The following is a 26,299-nucleotide window of genomic DNA, read 5'->3' as shown; positions in this document are numbered from 1 at the left end:
TGGTTCTGTATTCATTTCATACCACCTTTGTATATTATGCTTAAGAAAAGTCTAATTAAATAACACAACGTAGTTCGTCTGGAAAGTTAGTTGCATTTTATGGAATGGGTAGAACGCTGACCATCCTGGCAAGGGACATGACATCATTCGAGTGAATATATGAACTATGCATGTGAGATTTTGTATTACACAGGTTGTAAGAATTTGTATTACACATATGTTCATTAAAATATGTGTTTATTGTATGGTCAGCAAGGTCTTTATTACTATAGTCAGATTAAATGGGTATGTAATAAATGATATTTGACAGACATGAATGTAGTCTAATTTTGACATATTTTCAAGAACCAGGTTTAAAATAAATTTTAACATCTTTTCCAACTAAAACCTATTTACAGAGCTTGCGCTTACAGTTAACTTGTGCATCACAGAGCAGTCAGTTTCAGGTTAAATTATATCTTATAATAATAGTGAACTAGTGTATTTATAACTGATATAACAACGTTGAAGTTTGTAAATTTGGCCATATTTGTATGAATGTTTAGCTATGTAAGGTATTCAAAATAATGTACTTTATTCCTGTGCTATGAAAAGTGGTCATGATTATATAATATTAAACAAGCTTCCATTTCTTATCATGTTTGTCCCGAGTGAAATAATTTTTAATTGTCACGAACTTCAGCGAGTGTCAATGAAAATTATTTCACTAGCAACATAAACATGATATGAAATGGTAACGAATTCAATATTCTATTCATTACCTATAATCAGTGTTAATTAATATCACTGATCTCATTTGGTTGATGCTTGGGTAAGGCTGTCATGTGCCAATCGATGATGTCAAAATGTCAAACTGTTATGTACCAAGATATCTTTAATCTTATGGGTAAAAATTTATGTTATGTACCAAGATATTTTTAATCTTATGGGTAAACATTTATTGTTTGTGCAGATGAAGATGAATGCCGCGGTATTCTGTCTCCGTGTGTGGGAAACGCGGTATGTGAGAACACGCCAGGTAGTTATGAGTGCAGCTGTCCCGACGGTTACAAGCTGAAGCCAGATCGAAGAAGTTGTAACGGTGAGTGAAACATTGTCCTTAGGTTCGGTTTTATATTCACTTTCATGCTTCTGTTGCATTAAAAGATGCACCACAGAGGTAAAACAGTTTCCAAGCTGCACGTATTAAAAATGAACAACTCATTAATATACTGAAGGGGTGCAGTGTAGCCCAGTGGTAAATCACTCGTCTGATGCCCAGTTGGTCTAGGATCAATGCCTATTATAATTATGTACAAGAAAGTAGCAATATTTTGGACATGTAGAATTGAATTGTAACATTTTCATAGAAGAATGAACACTTTTGTTATATTAACCTTTAGACTACTGGATTAATTGTTGACAAAAAACATTTTGAGTGGGTACAAGTTTATATTTTTTACTCATATATTCACTTAAATGTTTTATAAATACATAAAATAAAGTTCATATTTGAATCGGTAAGTATTATTTTCGTGGGTTTTTCTAAATTTTATATTTTAGATCAGTTAGTATTGATTAAAATTAGGCAAAAAATCGAAAAAGTGGCATTTACATTTGTGGCCAGCTGTCCAGTATTTATGTCCAATATTCCCAGTGGTTTTCTGACCAGATTCATTTTTAAAAAACAAACTAAGTTTCATATCCCAATATTTGGTGATTTTCGTTGTTGGTAACGATAAAACTTATTATCCTATTAGCTGTCAAAATCAGCTATCAATCCCTAAAAATAACCGCAACGTCCTGCCATTGTTGTCAAGCAAAAATACTTGACGAAAACCAAGTAATACAAGTAATACAAGTAATACTGTTTCCTGTATTATATTTCATTTCCAGTGAGTGACATGTGCAAAAGGTGAGAAATATGAATTGGGGAATACAGTGTACAGTATGTCGACTGACGTGATGTTGGGCAATATATCTCACCTGCAGTAGTCAGAAGGTTAATATGTGTAACCCTGAAACTATTTAAATGTGCACTGTTTAACATATTAATATCATGAGTTCATATGCTAGTCGTAAAAGTATTGGGATTTACTTATCTAATCATGTAAAATTGTCTTCAGTAGTTATCAAGTAACTGAATATTAATGTAATTAACTGATTTCAGATATTGACGAGTGCCGTGAACTTCCAGGGGTGTGTGCTAATGGTGAATGCATGAATCTGATTGGTAGCTTCAGCTGTGTGTGTCGCACTGGCTTCCGGCTTTCTCCTCGCAGGGATTCATGTATTGGTAAGCTTTCCATATTCTGTGTATCTGATCACATGTAGATGTATTTGTATGAGTCAAATTTTTGTGTGTATGTCTTTCTTTCTTACTGTGGTAAAATCATGGACTGATTCATTGTTGATTTGTATCAATCAAATGTTTTGTGTATGTCTTTCTTTCTGTGGTAAAATCATGGACTGATTTATTGTTGCTTAAGGGTAGCTATCACTCTCACTCTTCTGAGACTAGTTCAAGGAGAGTAATTTTTAGCTCCCCTTAAATTAATTAAAATTGTACTGTATAAGAATTAAATGTCATTGCTCAATATTTCAGTGTCTTAAATGGCTCCTCATAATTTAATTTAGGCGAACAATTAGTCATTCCTGGCATCAGTTTTTTTCATAATGAAGTTTGCTGTGCATTTATCTAAATACTCATTTGATTTCTGTTTTAGATATTAACGAGTGTGTGTCGCGGCCTGGCCAGTGTCGCAATGGAACGTGTGAGAACACGATTGGGAGCTACAGGTGTAACTGTGATGGTGGATTCCGACTTACAGAGACTGGCGACTGCTTTGGTAATCTTTCTCTTTGTGTGGCAGATATTGCTTTCCACTTAGGAGATAACCATATGAAGTTTTTAGATTTGCGGGTGTTATTGTCTGTTTGATCCCACAAATGTCATTTTTGCGGGCATCAAATAGACAATAACACCCACATTCAAAAAATACCTGGCTACAACCTAACTGTAGACCCTTGAATCGTCAACTTCGCCTGTTCCAATTGCTAATGACGTCACTTTCTAATGACGTCATTAGCTTTCCAGGTGTTATTTTCATTTGATCCTGGAAAAAGAATGTAATTAACCAATCACAATACAGAATACACTCCAGTCAGTTTACAATTTCTTTTTATTGATTGTATTAATTAAAAGCATTTTTGTTGAAATCTATTGTTCAGGGTATAATAATTGTTGTAACCTGACTATTTTAGTAGTGGTATTTTGATTTTTTTTCCCAGTAACTAATCCTAGAGATACAGATATATTTGTTTTATGTTTCACTTAAAATATACAATTTGAGACTATTACAAAACACCAGGACATTGTTCAAATTTGCCAAAATTGATAATTTAAGTGAGAAATTGTGAGTAATTTGTAATTTAATGGTTAAAATAGGTGTAATAGGTAAAATAATACACAGTACCTAATAACTAGATTGAGTGCAAAAACAGAAGGGCAAAAAAAGTAATGTCGGGGAAAAAAGAAGTAAATGAGATGCTTTTTATTAAAAAATTGCATTACAACAAAAATGTAGCTTTTAAGGATGACACATATAAATAACTATATATGTGTTTCAAACTGTTAAATTTCAATATATTATACATAACAGATGACATCTTTAAATATAACAGTTTTAGAATGTGTTATATTTCAGAGGCTATAAAAGACTCCTCAATAATTGCTTGTTAATTTTACTATATTTCAGATATTGACGAATGCCGTGCTTTAATGGGAATCTGTTTGAATGGTCGATGTATCAACACACAGGGGAGTTTTACCTGCCAGTGTCAGCGTGGGTACACTCTCTCATCTGACAGGCAGAACTGTAGAGGTAGGTGTCCAGTTGTTCAAGTCAGACAATTGTAAAGAAAAAAACTTTTATTTAGGGGATAATATCACTGTGTTTCATTGTTAACTATAAGGATTTATCAAAACATTTTTGTGATAAATCCTTATAGTTAACAATGAAACACAGTGATATTATCCCTATTCTAATACTACACCTATTAGGAGTATCTGTAACACATTTTATTGTGTTTTATTAAAGAAATCTCACAAATATAAAAAAATTTTTTTATCTATTCTCCTTACTTATGATATTCAATGAAAAAGCTTGCAGTAAGTAAAAGTATGACGTAATATTTTTTTCTTTCTCTTCACATGGCGTCACTGACCAAATGGCAAATTTATCAGCATTGTAGTCCGTCTTTTGAACATGATTTATTGTAATACAGGATACACTAAAAGAAATATTTTCGTTGGCTGCTAATTTCTGTTGCAAGACATATGGCTATGATTGGACTTTACATTTGTGAGCAGTCTTTTAACCTCATATTGAATTATTTTGAGGAATTCGCCTGGTTTAATTTTGTACAAAAAGCACGTTGGTGGGGTAGGTCTACAAGTTTATAACTTGCTAACATATTTTAACTTAAAGTTTATATAAATACATGAAATAATATGCATTTACTATAGGGCAAGTATTATTTTCAAAAGTTTTTCAGAGTTGTGCGATATTTTAAAGCAGTTAATGTTGTTTAAAATTGCGTTTCAATAATCAAGTCATTTCCATCTTGTCTTCTTTATCAATTTTATTGTCCCAAAAAGTATGTTCTAAACAAAAATAAGGTACTTCAGATTGTGATATAATTATTTCTGATGAACCTGCTTGCACCCTTTTGAGAACACAAACTAGAAGAGCAGAGCACAAGACACATGCTGGTGACTGCTGCGATCAATCAGTGACCGGACCTTACTTGGGGTGGGTGGGTGCACGTTCATTGCTGCTAACGAAGTGTTAAAAGTTACAATGGCACGAAATAATGACAAAATAGTAACAATTATAGTAGTAATCATTTTCATCTGAAGTTAGTAATTTTGTTGAAAATTATTTATATCGATGTTTAAATATATTGGAAGACGCAGCATTAATATACTAACAAAAACACCACACATGAGGCTAAGTGTTAAAGTGACAGTATATTGGACGAGTTCTCTGAATTTTGTTATCGTGATAAATTCTGGTTGCCCATGGCAGCGTACATCTACCGTCCGATTTATCACAAAAATTAACCAATGGAAAAAAGGCTTATATGAAAGTTGCATTAGAATATAAAATAAGTAATTTTTTCACATCTTATCACGAAAATCTATTTCAGACTTATAAAATCATCTATAAATATATCCAACATTTGGAAATACCAAATTTTAAAATCTTCTCTGGAACGAATTAAATGCTTAAATTCGTAATCAGTTGAAGCATCCTGAATGATATAACACAAAAACCTTCTCTTCTGCCCTAATAAGAAAACAAAATTGGGAAGAGGTGCTTGTTGGTGCATTTGTTTCCAGAAATGACTTTTAATTATGTTGTTTCTTGTAGACATTGACGAATGTGCAGAGATTCCTGGGATATGTCGTCGAGGGTCGTGCCAGAACTCTGAGGCTTCCTTTATCTGTACATGCTTTGAAGGCTACAAACTTTCTAGAAGACGAGACGAATGTATAGGTGTGTAAAGTTTTTTTTTTACAAACTTTTACATGTATTGCTGAAACAAAACTAGGTGTCCTTTTGTTATATATGTTGGTTAGCATGATAAAAATGTATAATCGTTCTTTAAAATTTGACATGCTTTTGCCATAAACATATTCGAAATGAGGTACAGACAAAATCTCAATAGACAAAATGTGAAGGGTCAATGTCAATAGACAAAATAGTGGTGTAGTGTGTTCTTGATCAAGGGGTGGGGATTCGAATTCAAATATAAACTTTGCAGTCCCTTTTCTCTACAATTTCCTGGGACACCTACATGTACATGAACAGCCTAATTTTGCACTGTAAAAATTATTTTCGTCTTAGCAATGAGGTTCGTCTGAACCTCCAGATCTTTCTCTCCCCCTTACACCCCTGACAAAATATCTAACATTAGACTAGTTGTTAAAGACTTAGTAACTGATGTTTTCATTATCATCCTATCTCTGACAGATGTGGATGAGTGTCGGACAGTTGATGGAGTCTGTTATAACGGCTACTGTCAAAACACGATCGGCAGCTACCTGTGTTCCTGTCCGCGAGGATTCCAGCTCACAAGGGATGGCAAGGAGTGTCGAGGTATGACAGTCGAACATTTTCATTCATGAACTAGAGGTTACAATAGTTGAACATTTTCATTCATGAACTAGAAGTTACAATAGTTGAACATTTTCATTCATGAACTACAGGTTACAATAGTTGAACATTTTCATTCATGAACTAGAAGTTACAATAGTTGAACATTTTCATTCATGAACTACAGGTTACAATAGTTGAACATTTTCATTCATGAACTAGAGGTTACAATAGTTGAACATTTTCATTCATGAACTAGAAGTTACAATAGTTGAACATTTTCATTCATGAACTACAGGTTACAATAGTTGAACATTTTCATTCATGAACTAGAGGTTACAATAGTTGAATTTTTTCATTCATAAACTAGTGGTTACAATAGGTAACATTTTCATTCATGAACTAGAGGTTACAATAGTTAAACATTTTCATTCATGAACTAGAAGTTACAATAGTTGAACATTTTCATTCATGAACTAGATGTTACAATAGTTAAACATTTTCATTCATGAACTAGAGGTTACAATAGTTGAACATTTTCATTCATGAGCTAGAGGTTACAATAGGTAACATTTTCATTCATGAGCTAGAGTTACAATAGTTGAACATTTTCATTCATGAACTAGAGGTTACAATAGTTGAACATTTTCATTCATGAACTAGAGGTTACAATAGTTGAAAAAATTCCTTCATGAACTAGTGGTTACAAAAGTGGAAAATTTGTATTCATGAACTAGAGGTTACAATAGCTGCACATTTTCATTCATGTAGAGTATTTCCATGAAAATTACTCAGACTTGTGGCTAATTTTTTTAAAAAGTATTAGCCAAGTATAAATGTTGTTGCTGCTTTGAATAAAAATTTGCAAATGCCTAATTTATCCATGGGCAGGGTGATCCCTAATTGAGTTGTAGTTAAAACAAAGGTTTAAATTTCTTTTTTATTTTGTTTAACAACATATCCAACTTTTTATCATTTGATACATTTTAAAACAACTTGTCATAAGATAAATACTATCTAATGTCCACTCATGTAGTACATTTTGACTACCGGTATATATCCATTCAAAATACAGTATTTGTTTGTTTTTTCCAGACATGCGAAAAGCATTCTGCTACTCGCGGTTTGACAATGGCCGATGTCTTGATCCACGCGGACAGAACACCAGCAAGGCTCAGTGTTGTTGTACTAAAGGCGAGGCATGGGGCGGGCGTGAGTGTGAAGTCTGTCCACAGCCGGGAGAACGTAAGTAGATGTTGATGTAGGATTATCACACATAAAACTTGGTGATTTTAGTTACATACTAGGTCTTATATTTTATGAAAAAGAAAAGCACAAGTCTATTTGTTGACATATACAACATACGACTAGACAAAAGATGACTCTGGTTTATACACGAGGCCGGTGATTTTGTACTTGACATTTAGGGTCAAACTAAGAGGTTGGCTTATCCAATGAGTATACGGTACATTTCGCTTCATAAAATAATTGAAAGTTTTTTAAGTAATACTATATAAAATGAAAATTAACCACACACTCCAATTTTTCATAACGTACTATTTTGTCATGTATCTCTAGAAAGATATTGCTATTTACCTATGTCTTGTTCTGTATTTTCATATGATAATTGTTTTTATATCTTCATTGATTACTGGTCTCATCTCTCTACATGTACTGTTAATCACACTTCAGCTGGGTTTAAACATCTCTGTCCAGAAGGCTATGGCTACATCAAGGTGATGCCGGGGGAAGTCATGTCAGGTGAACATATCTTTTATTTCAACTCACAGCCAGTAAATTATGCTTTCTTATATTTATTGCACATTACTCATAACTTTGAGATTAATTTAAGGTTGGTCTGTTATTTATTTTAGGTTGATCAGTGTATGAATAAAAATGCAAATACAGATAATTGTTATCTAATGACTCAAGATTAAATAAAACTAAAATATGGCCTATTGTGTATTGTTTCTTGAAATAATTTTATTAAATTTGTAACAAACAAAATTTAAAATTATTAGAAAATGTTTCAGCTTTGATAATTTATTTTACAAAATAAATAGTAAATATGTTATTCAGGACTATATAAGTCCTTTAAGATAACGTGTATTTTTATGTCAAAAGTTATGAGATAAACAAACAAAGACTTACATGTTGACATAGAGAAATGTTCGGGACCCACTTCTTCCTTCGAAATAGTGTGACGTTTAAGAAAACAAGGTTGGACATGTACAAAAACTAAATTAGATTATTATACATTGTATTATTATTGAAAATAAAAGCAATGTTAAAGCTGGTAACACTGCTGATGGTTGTTTCAGATGTGAACGAGTGCCTGCTGTTTCCCGGAATCTGTAAGAACGGAATCTGTGTCAACACAGACGGGTCATTCCGGTGTGAGTGTCGCACTGGTTTTAAACTTGACGCCAGCAGAACTAACTGTATTGGTGAGTAACACAATATCACAGAGTCACAAAAGATGAAAACATAATTTGTTGTCATAATAGGCATAATAAAATAAATCCTTTTTTTTTTATGCTTGCCATTATGAGGATAAAGACTATACACACACACACACACACCAGGTTCTTTTTTCTTGGCAAAAAATATTTTTGTCCTTTAAACATAATTATTATCCATGTAGTCCAAGATATACAGGGAAATATAATCAATATGACATACATGTGACATAATGATTTCACGTGCATAACGAATGACCTCATTTTGGGAAGCGATGTCATATCATAATGCTGCTTCCCCAGTCTTAGCTCTGTAATCGCTTACCAAAATGACGTCATTTCAGAAAATGTTGTTTAGTCATCTCCTGCTAGTTACATTTGAAACATTTTAACATGGTCCTAGCTTGTTATTCATAAAAATAATATTTTGGATAATAAAGAAATTATTACTTGTGTGAATCGGGCAATACAAAAATTCTGATACTCGTTTTGTAAAATCAGTATGACACAAGCTCGTATAACAATCTGTTAATATGATGCTCAAAGATTGTCAGACTAAGCCCACAGCTAAAAGCTGATGGGGAATGGCAGGTGTGTGGCACAGATAGCCACAAGAGACAAGCATCTGTCATGGTTGGAGAGACGAGGACTGGGATGTGGAGGTGGACAGCGAAAGAAGTTGAAAGATAGGAGCTGCCAGATTGGGAAGAAATGAGATGGAATTCAAAGGAGAGGGGGCAGTGGGATATTAAAAAAAAAAAAACAAAAACAATTATGCTCAAAGAGTGGTTTTTCCAATATTTTATAGGGTGTACAGGGTCTACAATAAGTGGTGTGGCCATACCAAAAGAAAGCACACAGTAATAAAGGGACTTCTGGTGGACAAAAAGAGCATTTATGAACTAAAATGACACTTCTCCTATTTTAACTTAAAAAGAACTCTTTTTGTTTCATCTTTACAAAGTAAAAAGGCAACATAGGTATTACTTTTCCGATGACGTCAACTTTTGTGCAAAACTATAAGTCCTAGGTCAGTTAATTACAATGTCCCAAAAAGGTTTATGGTAAGCAAGACATTTAATTCTTCAGAATTCTTGTTAATAATTATATCGGGGTGCAACTACCTCTTTTGCCCACCCACCCCTGCTAAGTACTGCCCTGGTGATGTATTTGTTTGTCTCTCGTAGACACTGATGAGTGTGCCACCACTGGGATGTGTGGAAATGGAACCTGTACCAACATGATGGGGGCGTTCAAGTGTACATGCAACATTGGCTTTGAGCCGGGATCACACGAAACATGTGAAGGTAAGAATTTCAAAAAGTTAATAATATCTGTATTATGTAACAGTCTCAAACTAAGCTTTTCATGTCTGTGCTGGAATAATTTGGTCAACTGAGCCTTTTCATGAGGTCAGTTAATAGTGGTGCACAGTAAGCTGTCACATTCAGAACCTAATTAAATTGATGGCACACTATACATCCTCACACTACATAAGAGTTGATGATATTGGTCAAACTTCTACTTCATACATGACATACTATGTAAAATATGCTTAGATGTACAACAAGAAGACGGGATTAAGCTCAGTCGGTAGTGATCAGCGTAGGCGCTTTGGTCGAAGGATCAAATCCTCTTGGTGGATCTATTTTTAGATTGGGTTTTTCCCCATCCCGACTAAGGACCTACTGGTATATCAAAGACCATGGTTTGTGCTGTCCTGTCTGTGTGAAAGTGCACATAAAAGATCCTTTGCTGCTATTGGGGGTAGATTCTTCTGAAATATTTAAATGGAAGGGTCGATTCTTCTGGAATATTTAGATGGAGGGGTGGGTTCTTCTTAAACATTTAGACTGATAGGCTGTGTTCTTATAAAATATTTAGGATATAAAACGAGATCTCATTTTTCAGGTTAATCGTGTTGTTACCTATTTTTGCTTTCTGTTAAACACCTGAATTAGTGGGGTACCAGACATACTGGAGTAAATGTTATATGATAATTTGTCTTTCAGACATCAATGAGTGTGGCAGTTCGATAGACACCTGTGCGTTCCGGTGTTTGAACCTACCGGGTTCGTTTCGATGCGTGTGTCCCATGGGCTACAGAGTGGCAGATGATGGAATACACTGTGAAGGTGAGTGTTGTGTGTTTAAGATGCTAGTTTGCATATGGATTAATGCTTAAAATACACATGGTTCAGAGCTATTTAAATATTCAATTCCAGGCTAGAAATCAGATTCCTGTAATATTCCTGTACGGCTTAAAAACAAAATTGTGTATTTTCAGGAACCCAATTCTACCTAAAAAAAAAGAGTAAAATTCAGTATATATTTTTTTCACAATTTTTTATTCATTGGTAGACAAATTATCTGGATCCACAGGGGTGAATGTAAACCTGACCTACACTACATAATTTTTTTAGTATGTTCTCGCATTTTATTAGGCCTAAGTGAAAATCACACAGATTCCTGTTATATCAATCTTTTTCTTCCTTTTTTTTAAATGAGCATCTTGTTCGACCATGTCTTGCCAGCATCTATTAGTACATGTATGGTGTTTATTGAGATATTAAATTATTTAGTTTCTTAGCACACTGTATGAAATCCATTGCCTCACTTTTAATGTTCCAGATATTGACGAGTGCCTCACCCCGGCTAACAACTGCAAGTACAACTGTAAGAACATCGTGGGATCCTTCCTGTGTGTGTGTCCGGAGGGTTACAGACAGGTGGCCGGCGATGAATGTGTTGGTATGTCAAATATTCACATTACAAACATGTATGGCCAGGGCAAACATTTTCTTAAAAACATGATTTTCTTTGCTGTAGCCGCCTACTGAATCACAACCATTGCAGAAGAAAAGAATATGTACCCAGATTTATTGTTATGTAGAAATTAGAAATTTTTGTGGTACAAAAGGTTTTTGTTGTCATGTAAAAAGTTAAAGTTTTAGAATATAAAAGTTGTTTATTATCAATTATGAGTTAATTTACCACAAATGTTAACCTAATTGAAAAATTATATATATATATATGTATGTATATGGGGAGTTGAAGGTGGGCAGGCTGATTTTTGGCTGAATTAAACAAAAATATCCAAATCTGGATAACAGTGAATCACTATGCATGTTTACATGGATTACAACTAAATTAATATAATAATTGTAAGTATAAAGATGAAAATAGTTTTCAGGCCAGCTCATTTCATTGAATGTCTCCTCTATCATGTCTGCTTCAGTACTGGGTGGGAACAGTTGTCCCCCCGGACCCGATATAACCCACCTCCAACCCCAGTCCCACCTCCACCCCCACCCCTGTTTTGCATGATTATGAAGATTTTAAAAAATGTTTTAAAATTCTTTTTCCATCTTCAGATATCGATGAGTGTCGGACCATCCAAGGTGTTTGTCAAAATGGCCGCTGTTACAACACGCGAGGCAGTTACCGGTGTGACTGTCACAGAGACTACGAAAGGAGTGCTGATGGAAAACAGTGTCTTGGTATTCATTTTCATTTTATTAAAAACATTTCCTTTTCTGTGTTTCTGTCTAATTGGATTCTTCCCCATCTTATTCAGTATACCAACCCTGGCAACGGGGCAAGACGTGGGCCCATTAGGCTATTTCTCGCTCCAGCCAGTGCACCACGACTGGTACATCAAAGGCCGTGGTATGTGTTATCCTGTCTGTGGGATGGTGCATATAAAAGGTCCCTTGCTGCTAATCGAAAAGAGTAGCCCATGAAGTGGCAACAGCGGGTTTCCTCTCTCAATATCTGTGTGGTCCTTGACCATATGTCTGACGCCATATAACCATAAATAAAATGTGTTGAGTGCGTCGTTAAATAAAACATTTCTTTTTTTTCTTTCTTTTTTTCGATGTTTCCGTCTAATTGGACTTTCCCCCATCTTATTCAGTACTCCAACCCGGGCAATTAAGAAAATGGCCACTGCAAAAAATATGCCATGCAAAAATAATCTCCAAAGCATTTTTATTGTCAAGTTTTGTAACTAATGTGTAAGATAAGAGTAATTTGTCAGTAATACAAAAATAAATATTAATTAATTTAAAAGGTGAAATTGACAAAATTAATGTTCCATAGCAAAATAAATATGGAAAATTTAAAACTGGGGCAATCTTCATTGCATGGTCAATTACTGTGGTTAATTGCCAAGGTTGATACTACATGTAAAAGGCCATGGTATGTACTGTCTTGTCTGCTGGAAAGTGGGATATACATGATACCTTGCTTCTGTTCAGTATAAAAACTTTATATGGCAGCAGCTGTTCTTCTCTAACTGACTAGACCAAGTGTCAAGATGTTAAAATTCCAATCTGATTCATTGTTACAGATAGTTTGAATTAGAATAATCTTTTTCTACAATAGGGGCGAGATTTAGTTCAGTTGGTATAGCACTCGGCTAAGAGGCTTGAATCGTAGGACTGAACCTCCATGGTATCCCTTGCTTATAATGGAAAAATGTAGCAGTTTTACTTTGAAGACTATCAGCTGTCAGAATTACCAAATAGTTAATGATTAATTAATCAATGTGTGCTAGTGGTGTCGTCAAACAAAACTTTAATTTTAAACAGACTTTAATTTTCCATAATATACCATAAACAATTACTGATCTTAGATGTACGTGTGTTTTGAATATTTGGTTTATTTAAAAAAATATTTAAATGTGCCTCTATTTCTGAGATGTTTTAATGTTTTATCAGATCGCCGTCAAGACTTTTGCTACTTGCAACTGTTGGGTGGCCGATGCGTTCGTTCACCATCGTTGCCACGGACAACAAAAACGGAATGCTGCTGTTCTCTAGCTGCGGCGTGGGGTTCCCGCTGCGAACGGTGTCCTCCACAGCATTCAGGTAAGAAAATGGATAATTCAGACAAAAATCAGGCCATCGTATGTGTTATCCTGTCTGTGGGATGGTGCATATAAAAGATCCCTTGCTGCTAATCGAACAAAGTAGCCCATAAAGTGACAACAGCGGGTTTCCTCTCAATATCTGTGTGGTCCTTTAACCATATGTACGACGCCATATAACCGTAAATAAAATGTGTTGAATGCGTCATTAAATAAAACATTTCCTTTCCTAACAAAAATGGGAGCCCGTACACTTATGAAAATGAGACGTGTTTAATGGCTTTGAATCATCCAATTGCTTTTTATTTTGTCTGTAAACTCCAGCTGTTATAAAATGAGACGTGTTTAATGGCTTTGAATCATCCAATTGCTTTTTATTCTGTCTGTAAACTCCAGCTGTTATAAAATGAGACGTGTTTAATGGCTTTGAATCATCCAATTGCTTTTTATTCTGTCTGTAAACTCCAGCTGTTATAAAATGAGACGTGTTTAATGGCTTTGAATCATCCAATTGCTTTTTATTCTGTCTGTAAACTCCAGCTGTTATAAAATGAGACGTGTTTAATGGCTTTGAATCATCCAATTGCTTTTTATTCTGTCTGTAAACTCCAGCTGTTATAAAATGAGACGTGTTTAATGGCTTTGAATCATCCAATTGCTTTTTATTCTGTCTGTAAACTCCAGCTGTTATAAAATGAGACGTGTTTAATGGCTTTGAATCATCCAATTGCTTTTTATTCTGTCTGTAAACTCCAGCTGTTATAAAATGAGACGTGTTTAATGGCTTTGAATCATCCAATTGCTTTTTATTCTGTCTGTAAACTCCAGCTGTTATAAAATGAGACGTGTTTAATGGCTTTGAATCATCCAATTGCTTTTTATTCTGTCTGTAAACTCCAGCTGTTATAAAATGAGACGTGTTTAATGGCTTTGAATCATCCAATTGCTTTTTATTCTGTCTGTAAACTCCAGCTGTTATAAAATGAGACGTGTTTAATGGCTTTGAATCATCCAATTGCTTTTTATTTTGTCTGTAAACTCCAGCTGTTATAAAATGAGACGTGTTTAATGGCTTTGAATCATCCAATTGCTTTTTATTTTGTCTGTAAACTCCAGCTGTTATAAAATGAGACGTGTTTAATGGCTTTGAATCATCCAATTGCTTTTTATTGTGTCTGTAAACTCCAGCTGTTATAAAATGAGACGTGTTTAATGGCTTTGAATCATCCAATTGCTTTTTATTCTGTCTGTAAACTCCAGCTGTTATAAAATGAGACGTGTTTAATGGCTTTGAATCATCCAATTGCTTTTTATTTTGTCTGTAAACTCCAGCTGTTATAAAATGAGACGTGTTTAATGGCTTTGAATCATCCAATTGCTTTTTATTTTGTCTGTAAACTCCAGCTGTTATAAAATGAGACGTGTTTAATGGCTTTGAATCATCCAATTGCTTTTTATTCTGTCTGTAAACTCCAGCTGTTATAAAATGAGACGTGTTTAATGGCTTTGAATCATCCAATTGCTTTTTATTCTGTCTGTAAACTCCAGCTGTTATAAAATGAGACGTGTTTAATGGCTTTGAATCATCCAATTGCTTTTTATTCTGTCTGTAAACTCCAGCTGTTATAAAATGAGACGTGTTTAATGGCTTTGAATCATCCAATTGCTTTTTATTCTGTCTGTAAACTCCAGCTGTTATAAAATGAGACGTGTTTAATGGCTTTGAATCATCCAATTGCTTTTTATTCTGTCTGTAAACTCCAGCTGTTATAAAATGAGACGTGTTTAATGGCTTTGAATCATCCAATTGCTTTTTATTCTGTCTGTAAACTCCAGCTGTTATAAAATGAGACGTGTTTAATGGCTTTGAATCATCCAATTGCTTTTTATTCTGTCTGTAAACTCCAGCTGTTATAAAATGAGACGTGTTTAATGGCTTTGAATCATCCAATTGCTTTTTATTCTGTCTGTAAACTCCAGCTGTTATAAAATGAGACGTGTTTAATGGCTTTGAATCATCCAATTGCTTTTTATTCTGTCTGTAAACTCCAGCTGTTATAAAATGAGACGTGTTTAATGGCTTTGAATCATCCAATTGCTTTTTATTCTGTCTGTAAACTCCAGCTGTTATAAAATGAGACATGTTTAATGGCTTTGAATCATCCAATTGCTTTTTATTCTGTCTGTAAACTCCAGCTGTTATAAAATGAGACGTGTTTAATGGCTTTGAATCATCCAATTGCTTTTTATTTTGTCTGTAAACTCCAGCTGTTATAAAATGCTCCAGCACTGTTTGATACTAATGCGAACTTGTACATATGAATAAAGTGACAGTGACATGTATATAAAATTAATGGTCTTTCTAGTATTTATATTATTTTATGTTTACAATTGCTGCTGCTGTTCTTACTGATATTGTATATAATTCTCATCTTTGTTTGCTAACACCATATTGTTTGGTAATATGCATTAAATTGAATTGGTATAAAATAACACTATGACACTATTAGTGGATGGGCCCATTTTCAGTTTGGGTTATTTTCCGTTCCAACCAGTGGTCCACAACTGGTTTATCAAGGCTGTGGTATGTGCTGTCTTGTCTGTTAGAAAGTGCATATAAAAGACCCCTTGCTGCTTATCGGAAAGAGTAGCCTATATGGTGGCAGCAGGTTTCCTCTAAAGAAATATGTCAGAATTACCATATGTTTGACGTCCAATAGCCGATGATAATATAAAAATCAATGTGCTCTAGTGGCGTCGTTAAATAAAACAAACTTTACTATTGGTCAACATTTAATAATGCATATTTTAAGTTGAGTGGTTTTTGTTTTTGTTTTCTAGCTCGCTACAAGGCTCTGTGTCCCCAGGGACCTGGATACTCACCAGATGGAAAAGGTATGATTATATTATCTTCCTTAGATGAAGTCAAAAAGGGGAGATAAGTGTTAGTTTTCTGACAGTGGTGCCAGTGGGTGTTGGCATTAACTTTAAATTTGTGTCTACCTCCAACATTAAGTTTTTGCATTTAGATAAATTTTTCACAAACCACAGGTCTTAGATCAGTGAAACTTGCTTTATAGATGCACTTGTGTTTGTTAATGTTAAATTTTTGATTTAATTTTAACCTTTTAAACATTTAATTAAAAAACTTAGCTCAATGTTCATTACAATCGGTGCTAGCTCTAACACTCGCCAAATTCACCAATTGCAAATTTCAAAAACAACTGCCGAATTTTATTTTAATTTGGTGAAATAATTTCATTAAATAATTGATATTAAAATTTTTGTTACAAAATATTTTTTAAGTAGTACATAATTTTGAGAAATTTTCTGCTGATCCAGAGTTAGCCATGTCAATGCATGTAAACAAAATATATATCTATATATTTATTAAATTACAAAATGTGTTTGTTTTTTGAAGTCTTACTTCTTTTAACATGCATTAAGATGAACATTAATGGATGCAACTAGGAGTTAATTTGTGATACGTGAGACATTTAATTCCTCTGATTTTTTTTCTGAAAAACAAGAATTAATGTTTGAAAAATCTGAAAAGAAAGCAATGTTTGTTTTATTTCTTTAAATTATATAGCTTTGCATCACCTTCCCCTCAAAAAAAATAAAAATAACCTGCATTAAAAAAGTAAAATGCAAAATGATTTTAGAAGACTTAAGGACATAATCAGTTCAAGTAGTCATCTCTCATTTTAATTTGTGTGTATGTTACACAGTGATGTATGTTTGTTTCAGATATTGACGAGTGTTTGAGCATGCCCGATGCCTGTGAGCACGGCCGCTGTCTGAACACAATGGGCTCTTATAGATGTGTGTGTGACAAGGGCTACAAGACGGACATTTCTGGCAAGCGATGTGTTGGTGAGTTGATATATTTATAATAAATACAGGTCATGGAACTATAGAGAGAGGATTCGCCACAAGTGGGTTTTTTTTAATATAAACATAAAAATATAAACGAAGTCTGTGTTATGAAGTGACATTTTAATTCAATATTTAGTCAGTCACAGTTCAAAAGTCACATTCATTGACAATACGACATCATCATGATTGACAAAACTGGGCATACAGGTCTTGTTGGCTTTTAAACAAATGACCTAGTGAAAGCAAAATGTATACATGTATTAAACAGGTTAATACATCAAATTAGCAAATGGGTTTATGACATGGATATTATGGGTGAGTTAATAAGGTAAAACAATACTAGCCTACTGGACTAGTAATCAGTCATTTTTGACAAGAGATTCATCCAGCCAGGCTAGTACATATGAAAATGCACTAGCCCACAGATTTTATCAGTCATTGATTAAACTGTGATGGGATGTCATTTTTATTTTCTATCAGATGTTGACGAATGTCGCCAGACCCCAAAGCCATGTGAGTTTACCTGTCAGAACACTCAGGGGAGCTATGTGTGCACCTGTCCTCGTGGCTATGTCCTGAATTCAGATGGCAGAACGTGCAGAGGTGAGTATTCAAATGCATATTTCTTCTCTCATTCTTCACTTGTCCAACATCGTATATCTGTAAATAAAAATGTGCTTTCTTCCTTCCTTCTTTCTATCTCTTGACTAAGTGTTAAAGTAACATTGTTTAACATCAGGTGGCCAGTTTAAAATGTATTGAGGTGTTATTAAACAAACATTCCTTTCCTTTCAAAATCAAGTGTCAAAATAACCATATGTTAGATGCTGAATAGTCACGGTTTAAAATGAGTTGAGGTGTCATTAAATAAACATTCCTTTCCTTTCTAAATCAAGTGTCAAAATAACCATATGTTAGACGCCGAATAGTCACGGTTTAAAATGTGTTGAGGTGTCATTAAACAAAGATTCCTTTCCTTTCCATATAGCTGTAATTTAAAATGTGTTGAGGGGTCATTAAACAAAGATTCCTTTCCTTTCCATATAGCTGTAATTTAAAATGTGTTGCGGGGTCATTAAACAAAGATTCCTTTCCTTTCCATATAGCTGTAATTTAAAATGTGTTGAGGGGTCATTAAACGATCATTCCTTTCCTTTCCATATAGCTGTAATTTAAAATGTGTTGCGGGGTCATTAAACGATCATTCCTTTCCTTTCCATATAGCTGTAATTTAAAATGTGTTGAGGTGTCATTAAACAAAGATTCCTTTCCTTTCCATATAGCTGTAATTTAAAATGTGTGGAGGGGTCATTAAACGATCATTCCTTTCCTTTCCATATAGCTGTAATTTAAAATGTGTTGCGGTGTCATTAAACGATCATTCCTTTCCTTTCCATATAGCTGTAATTTAAAATGTGTTGAGGGGTCATTAAACAATCATTCCTTTCCTTTCCATATAGCTGTAATTTAAAATGTGTTGCGGGGTCATTAAACAAAGATTCCTTTCCTTTCCATATAGCTGTAATTTAAAATGTGTTGAGGGGTCATTAAACAATCATTCCTTTCCTTTCCATATAGCTGTAATTTAAAATGTGTTGAGGGGTCATTAAACAATCATTCCTTTCCTTTCCATATAGCTGTAATTTAAAATGTGTTGCGGAGTCATTAAACAAAGATTCCTTTCCTTTCCATATAGCTGTAATTTAAAATGTGTTGCGGGGTCATTAAACAAAGATTCCTTTCCTTTCCATATAGCTGTAATTTAAAATGTGTTGAGGTGTCATTAAACGATCATTCCTTTCCTTTCCATATAGCTGTAATTTAAAATGTGTTGAGGTGTCATTAAACGATCATTCCTTTCCTTTCCATATAGCTGTAATTTAAAATGTGTTGCGGGGTCATTAAACGATCATTCCTTTCCTTTCCATATAGCTGTAATTTAAAATGTGTTGAGATGTCATTAAACGATCATTCCTTTCCTTTCCATATAGCTGTAATTTAAAATGTGTTGCGGGGTCATTAAACGATCATTCCTTTCCTTTCCATATAGCTGTAATTTAAAATGTGTTGAGGTGTCATTAAACAAAGATTCCTTTCCTTTTCATATAGCTGTAATTTAAAATGTGTTGAGGTGTCATTAAACAATCATTCCTTTCCTTTCCATATAGCTGTAATTTAAAATGTGTTGAGGTGTCATTAAACAAAGATTCCTTTCCTTTCCATATAGCTGTAATTTAAAATGTGTTGAGGTGTCATTAAACAATCATTCCTTTCCTTTCCATATAGCTGTAATTTAAAATGTGTTGAGGTGTCATTAAACAATCATTCCTTTCCTTTCCATATAGCTGTAATTTAAAATGTGTTGCGGGGTCATTAAACAAAGATTCCTTTCCTTTCCATATAGCTGTAATTTAAAATGTGTTGAGATGTCATTAAACAATCATTCCTTTCCTTTCCATATAGCTGTACTTTAAAATGTGTTGCGGGGTCATTAAACAAAGATTCCTTTCCTTTCCATATAGCTGTAATTTAAAATGTGTTGCGGGGTCATTAAACAAAGATTCCTTTCCTTTCCATTGATCATTGCAGACCTTGACGAGTGCATAATGATGCAGCACAACTGCCGCGACCAGTGTATCAACACCCCGGGCAGCTTCATGTGCGGCTGTCCCGACGGGTATCGCCGCAGAAACGATGGACGCTGTGAAGGTGCAGTACATTCATTACTTATGTAGCCATGAAAGTGATCTTCACAGGACCACACTTTATTCGGGGCACCGTGTTTCATGCGGACCATCATACGGTTCTCATGTTGCTACACCCTTCATACAATGTGTAAAGTGTTTCTGTGGTTCAAAAATTATCATGTCAAATTTCTATAATTCCAAGTGAATAATAATTCCATTAATGTAAAATACTATGAAATAATCTAACTGTGAAAGTGATATTCACAGGACCATATGTATTCAGGGCACAATGTTGCATGCGAAGACATCATACGGTTCTCATGTCGCTACACCCTTTATACAATGTAAAGCAGTTCTGTGGTTCATACTTGCATCAACGTAAAACATTATTATGTTAATTTTGTATAATTCCAAGTGAATAATAATTTCATTAAAGCCGCACACCCTAGTTCCATCCAGCGAAAATAAATTATAATTTGGTTAATCTACAAACCTGTAACACACTTAGATCACGTTTTTATCAAATGGAGTGAAAAAGCAGGTTTTAGATCGATAAATACCATGGGAATCCCCATGTCCCAATTGCTTGAAATAATTTTGAAAGTTAGTATTCTGATGTCACCGATAGATGTCGCTCGAAGCACAACAATGCCTACGTCACGACAAATTTCACAGAGTGCGCACAGACTTGGTGTGCGTTCCTTTCACCTCTCCTGGACATGTTCCAACTGTTCTGTCCTGGTTGTATCCTGGCTACAGATATCGTAAGACTTAGCAAAATTATTGGTTTTAAGGGTTTGTAACGTTTTGTATTGAGACACTTACTTGTCTGAACTTTATTGTTACTGAAAATGTTCACGAACTGTGAAGAAAAATCTCACAAATGAACAACAACAAATCGGATGTTGATTGCGCGAACCGTGCACGAGAAAACAAACCGAACCAAAATGATAACGGTCACGTGGTATACCAACATCTGTGACGTTTACACAGGAAGATTCCCTCTAAAAATAGATTGGACCTCGCTTGCTTAACGGTTTTTTCTCGATAGCACGTCTTGTGAAAAAATGCATTTCGTGGTTTTACAAACATCAGGATTACCAAAAAGCACTTCAAGTGAATGGAAATATGTATTCTAAATAATAAAATGTAAGTAAAGTGCAATTTTATTTGTGAAAAATGGGGTTTAATAGCGAAAAACAACGCCGTAATGGTTAACAAATAACTGTAACTAGGGTGTGTCCCTTTAATAAAATTAATACTATGAAATAACAAACTCTTTTTTTCGGGGCTGGGGGCGGGATGTAGCCCAATAGTAAAGCACTCTCTTGATGCACAGTCAGTTTGGGATCAATCCCTGTCAGTGGGCCCATTGGGCTATTTCTCGCTCCAGCCGGTGCACCACGACTGGTATATCAAAAGCCGTGGTATGTGCTATCCTGTCTGTGGGATGGTGCATATAAAAGATCCCTTGCTACTAATGGAAACATGTAGCGGGTTTCATCTCTAAGACTATGTCAAAATTACCAAACGTTTGACATCCAATAGCCGATGATTAACAAATCAATGTGCTCTAGTTGTGTCGTTGAACAAAACAACATTTTTTATTTGTTTTATTTAGATATTGATGAATGTGCCGAGACCCCAAACCTGTGTGGACCTGTGGGCACCTGCCACAACACACAGGGCAGCTACAAGTGTGTGTGTCCACGTGGGTACCGGCCAGACAAGTCGGGCAAGAAGTGCATTGGTAAGGTGGATTTGTATATCTTTTAAACATTCATTTTCCGTATCTAATTCTTTCTGTCGTTTTGTCTTGTTATTACATAATTATATTCAGTTTCTTAGTTTTCTTTGATAATTCTCTGGTTAGACAGTAATCGTTTCTTCTGATGGAGAAAATTTGCTTTGACAAGGCTCGAACGTAACAATTTGTGACCCACGACATTAAAAAAAAAAAAATTGGCATTGGTAAAATGTCTTACCGATGGCAATTTTGTTCTGCCTATGTCCTTTTTTGTTTTGTTTTTTTAAGTGACTTTTGCAGCAAATAAACATGACTGAAAGGTTATTTTGCTGTATGAAGACATATTTCAAATGTACAAATGTTAAATACTAGCTGATAATGTACACCAGGTGTATACAAATGGCTGTTGTTGGGGAATTGTACTGTCGGCAGTAATTTGTATCCAGCATCACAAAAGTACCATCAGTGATGCTCCAGACCCACAGCAATTTATATATTGCCGTCGTTAAGTTCGAGCCCTGTTTGAGCGGGAGAGTTTCGACTCCTGAAACGTCCCCCCTCCTGCACATGCACCTGATGTAATTGTTGTAATTTGACTTTAGTTTTTTGTCTCTCTCTCTCTCTCTTGGGGTGGGTGATAGCCCAGTGGTAAAGCATTCGCTTGATGTGCGGTTGGTCTGGGATCGATCCCTGTTGGTGGGCCCATTGGGCTATTTCTCGCTCCAGCCAGTGCACCATGACTGGTATATCAAAGGCCGTGGTATGTGTTATCCTGTCTGTGGGATGGTGTATATAAAAGATCCCTTGCTGCTAATCGAAACGCCCATAAAGTGGCGACAACGGGTTTCCTCCCTCAATATCTGTAAATAAAATGTGTGGAGTGTGTCGTTAAATAAAACATTTCCTTCCTTCCTTCCTCCCTCTCTCTCTCTCTCAGATGAAGATGAATGTAAGGATGGCCAGTGTGCTGGAGAGTGTGAGAATATCCCAGGAAGCTATCGGTGTGAGTGTCCGCCGGGATTCGTACAGCATTACACCGGAGAGTGTATTGGTGAGTTGTTCCTCCATTTCTGAAATCCTTGAAGGTTGAATGCTAGTCCCCAGCACTGTAATGTTTTGAAGTATGGCTTGGCCGTGTATGGCCCCCATGATTGCCTGGGGTTTCTTTAGCCATGTACAGTCAATATTTCTTTATACTTGCACCAGTTTTAGCAATTAAGAAAATGGTCATAGCGAAAATGTCTCCACGGCATAAACATATATAAACAACCATGATATACTCCCACCCCAACACATACACATATTTCACACATGTAAGCACACAAAATATTTAATATTAAAAACATATCTAATGGTGGTTGCATGTATTTGTAATTGGTCACATTTTACCATAATTTTGTTTCCCATGTTTCTATTTTATTTTTATAATTATGAAAACTTCACATTCAGCCCATGCAGTAAACTGCATAACATATTCCTGTACAATACGGATTATATTTGACAGATGAAAACGAGTGTTTAGACCAGTACATCTGTGGCTTAGCTTTATGCGTCAACGTACAGGGCTCATTTGAGTGTGAGTGCAGTGGTGGCCAGACTTATGACCAGGACTTGTATATGTGTATTGGTAAGTACTGGATGGCTCAATTTTTCATTTGAATCGGGACAGTACTCAAACTAAAATAACTAGTGGGAGAAAGGGGCAGTAAACAAATAAACAGGGAACAGTAATATAGGGTCATCTCCAGCTAGCCAAAAAGTGCACTGGGGTGGGGGGCAGCAAATCACCCCTACCCTCCCTCTCCCCCCATGTGATTATGTATTGAATGAATAATAAATTACAGTGAAGCTGGAATTCCCTCAAACCTGGATGTTTTACAGTCCATTTTTAAAAACAAGGACAGAACTTAACCTCTCTAAACCAGATCCCTCTTAAAATCAGACATTTGTCTTGGTCCCAAGGGTGTCTGGTTTAGGGAGGTTTCACTGTATTTTCCCACCTGGGTCTTCATGATTGCTGGTGTAATGATGGTTTTACATGTGTATGTATTGCTAAATACTGGTAGGGGCAAACTCTCAAAGAATGTGTATAGCATAAATATTAAAATATATTTCTAGCTGTTTCACTTTTTTTGATGACCATTAATGCATGTGATTTATAATGTTTATTTTTCAGACCCAAACGCTTGTGGTGGGAACCCTTGTGTTTTTAAACATCAAAGAATGTGTGTAGCATAAATATTAAAATATACTTCTAGCTATTTCACTTTTTTTGATGACCATTAATGCATGTGATTTACAATGTTTATTTTTCAGACCCAAATGCTTGTGGTGGGAATCCTTGCGTTTTTGGATGTTCTCCAACCACCTCCGGTTTCAGCTGTGGTTGTCCTCCTGGATATCAGCCCATAGGTCAAGGGTGTGTATTTCAACTGAATATCACCATGGTCAATATGTAGTATTCAACTCATATCAGTCACTAGTGATTTAAACTCATATTAATTCTATATGTTAATGGTCATTAAAGGATTGGTCAATGCTTATTTCAACCCGTAGGTCAAGGGTATGTATTGTAGTTGAATCTCACCATGGTCAATATGTAGTACTCCATTCGTATCAATGAGAAGTGATTTAAACTCATATTAATTCTATATGTTAATGGTTATTAAAGGATTGGTCAATGTTTATTTCAGCCCATAGGTCAAGAGTGTGTATTGTAGTTGAATCTCACCATGGTTAATGTGTAGTACTTCATTCATATTATTCATAAGTAATTTAAACTCATATTAATTATGTATTAATAGTAAAGGATCAGTTAATGCTTATATTAAGATCTTTCCATTCTTAGTGATTGTAAATAGTAAGGTCAAAGAATCATGAACATGCTTTGTAGCTTGAGAAATAGATTGTCAGTAAGTCAAATATTTGAGGTGGTAAATGGTATTCCGGGTAATAGATGTAATTATGACACTTTGCCGAGAGAGAGAGATAGAGAGAGAGAGAGAGAGAGAGAGTGAGAGACAGAGACAGACAGACAGACAGTCAGACAGAGACAGATGGACAGAGAGAGAGAGAGAGAGTGAGAGACAGAGACAGACAGACAGAGACAGATGGACAGAGAGAGAGAGAGACCTTTTATTCATATATGTAAGCTATTAGCAGCTAGGAGTCTTGTTATCTTTCCTTTCCCAAAGGTCAGGTAGAATATAATTTAAATTATTCCTGAATATAATCATTGTGGTCCATTTAATAGATTATTGTTTAATTTTTTCAAACAGTAAATAATTTTACTTAAAAATTGATCCATAAATTTATGAGCTTTGAACACAAAATGTTCATTTTGTTAAAACAAAAACTTATGCCTCTAATTTGTTTTTAAATTTAAATTAGTGTATTGTACTTTATAATTTCAGCCACTGTATTTCTACCAAAGCTCCCTCTGGTGGAAGCACACAGTACCCTAAGGGTGTACAACTCCCTCACGAGGCGGGGCCGGAAGGTGGGGAACTGCCTGCGGGAGAAGGTTGTTACCAGTGTGACCACGACTTTGGCGAAATCCCGCTCACAAAGCGGAACAAGCGAAGTCTCAGTGTCTCGACAGAGGAAGACAAAATCCTCGACCAGCACAGAGAGGTTTTTGAGTTGAAAGGCGATGTTCAAGACCACACCGATGAGACTGAGGAGGATGATGAAAAAGAGGAAGATATTGAGATCATGATTGAAGTGTTTGAGAAAAGAAAAGTGGAGATGGAAGAAGAAGCCAAGTTGAGGAATAAGAGAGATGCAAGCCGTGTTAAACCTAAAAAGGTATCTTGGAATGAGAGAGGTACAAGTCGTGTTAAACCTAAAAAGGTATTTTGAGACAAGGGAGATGCAAGTTGTGTTAAACCTCAAAAGGTATTTTGTGGCGAGAGATAAATAAATGTTGTGTTAAACCTAAAAAGGTATTTTGGAGACGAGAGAGATACAAGTCATTTTAAACCTAAAAGGATATCTTGCTTCTTCAACCTGACTGATGACAGACCCATGGGAACAGTTTTGGGGTGGGGTTTCACAAAATTTACTATTTTTATACTATATATATGTATAAACAAAACATTGCTATTATTATTCTCCAGATAATAGGAAATCCAAAGATAAAAATTGCATCCCCACCCCCTTCTCCAGATATCCTTATGAGTATGCATAGTGCAGTACTGCAAGACATTGGTTTTAAGCTTGGTAGATATTGGGCTTGTATTTCAGTCCTGGGTCCATCTCAGCAACTTGAATCTTAATTGAATATAAATGTGGAAATAATCCCCCCAAAATTAGTTGATTAAATTTTTTTAAATGTGAAAACCCATCTTGTCCCAATGATTACTTTTCATTAGAATGCATACTACTGTTCCACCACATAGATTATATATCCCCTTCTGCAAGTTGCGGGCATTTTTTGATGATGTCTCTTCTTTTTTTCACATATTTTATACTTGTCATCCACCCCATAATACAACACATAGACAATTGGGAGGCCC

At 35.1% G+C, this 26,299-nt stretch overlaps 1 protein-coding gene across 1 annotated transcript in view; it reads left to right on the top strand.

Annotated features, from left to right (window-relative positions):
* LOC121379373 (fibrillin-2-like) overlaps nt 1-26,299 on the top strand; it is an 83,918-nt gene that overhangs the window by 55,398 nt on the left and 2,221 nt on the right. Inside the window, exons 40-62 of the mRNA XM_041507962.1 lie at nt 953-1,081; nt 2,150-2,275; nt 2,706-2,828; nt 3,738-3,863; nt 5,415-5,540; nt 6,018-6,143; nt 7,236-7,385; nt 7,833-7,901; nt 8,462-8,587; nt 9,787-9,906; nt 10,612-10,734; nt 11,231-11,350; nt 11,974-12,099; nt 13,321-13,470; nt 16,311-16,364; nt 17,220-17,345; nt 17,829-17,951; nt 19,938-20,057; nt 21,657-21,785; nt 22,720-22,833; nt 23,287-23,409; nt 24,099-24,201; nt 25,196-25,589. Coding sequence (XP_041363896.1) covers nt 953-1,081; nt 2,150-2,275; nt 2,706-2,828; nt 3,738-3,863; nt 5,415-5,540; nt 6,018-6,143; nt 7,236-7,385; nt 7,833-7,901; nt 8,462-8,587; nt 9,787-9,906; nt 10,612-10,734; nt 11,231-11,350; nt 11,974-12,099; nt 13,321-13,470; nt 16,311-16,364; nt 17,220-17,345; nt 17,829-17,951; nt 19,938-20,057; nt 21,657-21,785; nt 22,720-22,833; nt 23,287-23,409; nt 24,099-24,201; nt 25,196-25,589 — 3,026 coding nt within the window. The remainder of the gene's footprint in view (nt 1-952; nt 1,082-2,149; nt 2,276-2,705; nt 2,829-3,737; nt 3,864-5,414; nt 5,541-6,017; nt 6,144-7,235; nt 7,386-7,832; nt 7,902-8,461; nt 8,588-9,786; nt 9,907-10,611; nt 10,735-11,230; nt 11,351-11,973; nt 12,100-13,320; nt 13,471-16,310; nt 16,365-17,219; nt 17,346-17,828; nt 17,952-19,937; nt 20,058-21,656; nt 21,786-22,719; nt 22,834-23,286; nt 23,410-24,098; nt 24,202-25,195; nt 25,590-26,299) is intronic.

This window comes from Gigantopelta aegis, chromosome 2 (genome assembly GCF_016097555.1).
Source record: "Gigantopelta aegis isolate Gae_Host chromosome 2, Gae_host_genome, whole genome shotgun sequence".
Lineage (NCBI taxonomy): Eukaryota > Metazoa > Mollusca > Gastropoda > Neomphalida > Peltospiridae > Gigantopelta > Gigantopelta aegis.
The sequence above is the reverse complement of the archived record's forward strand: the minus strand, read 5'-3'. Positions and strand labels throughout refer to the sequence as shown.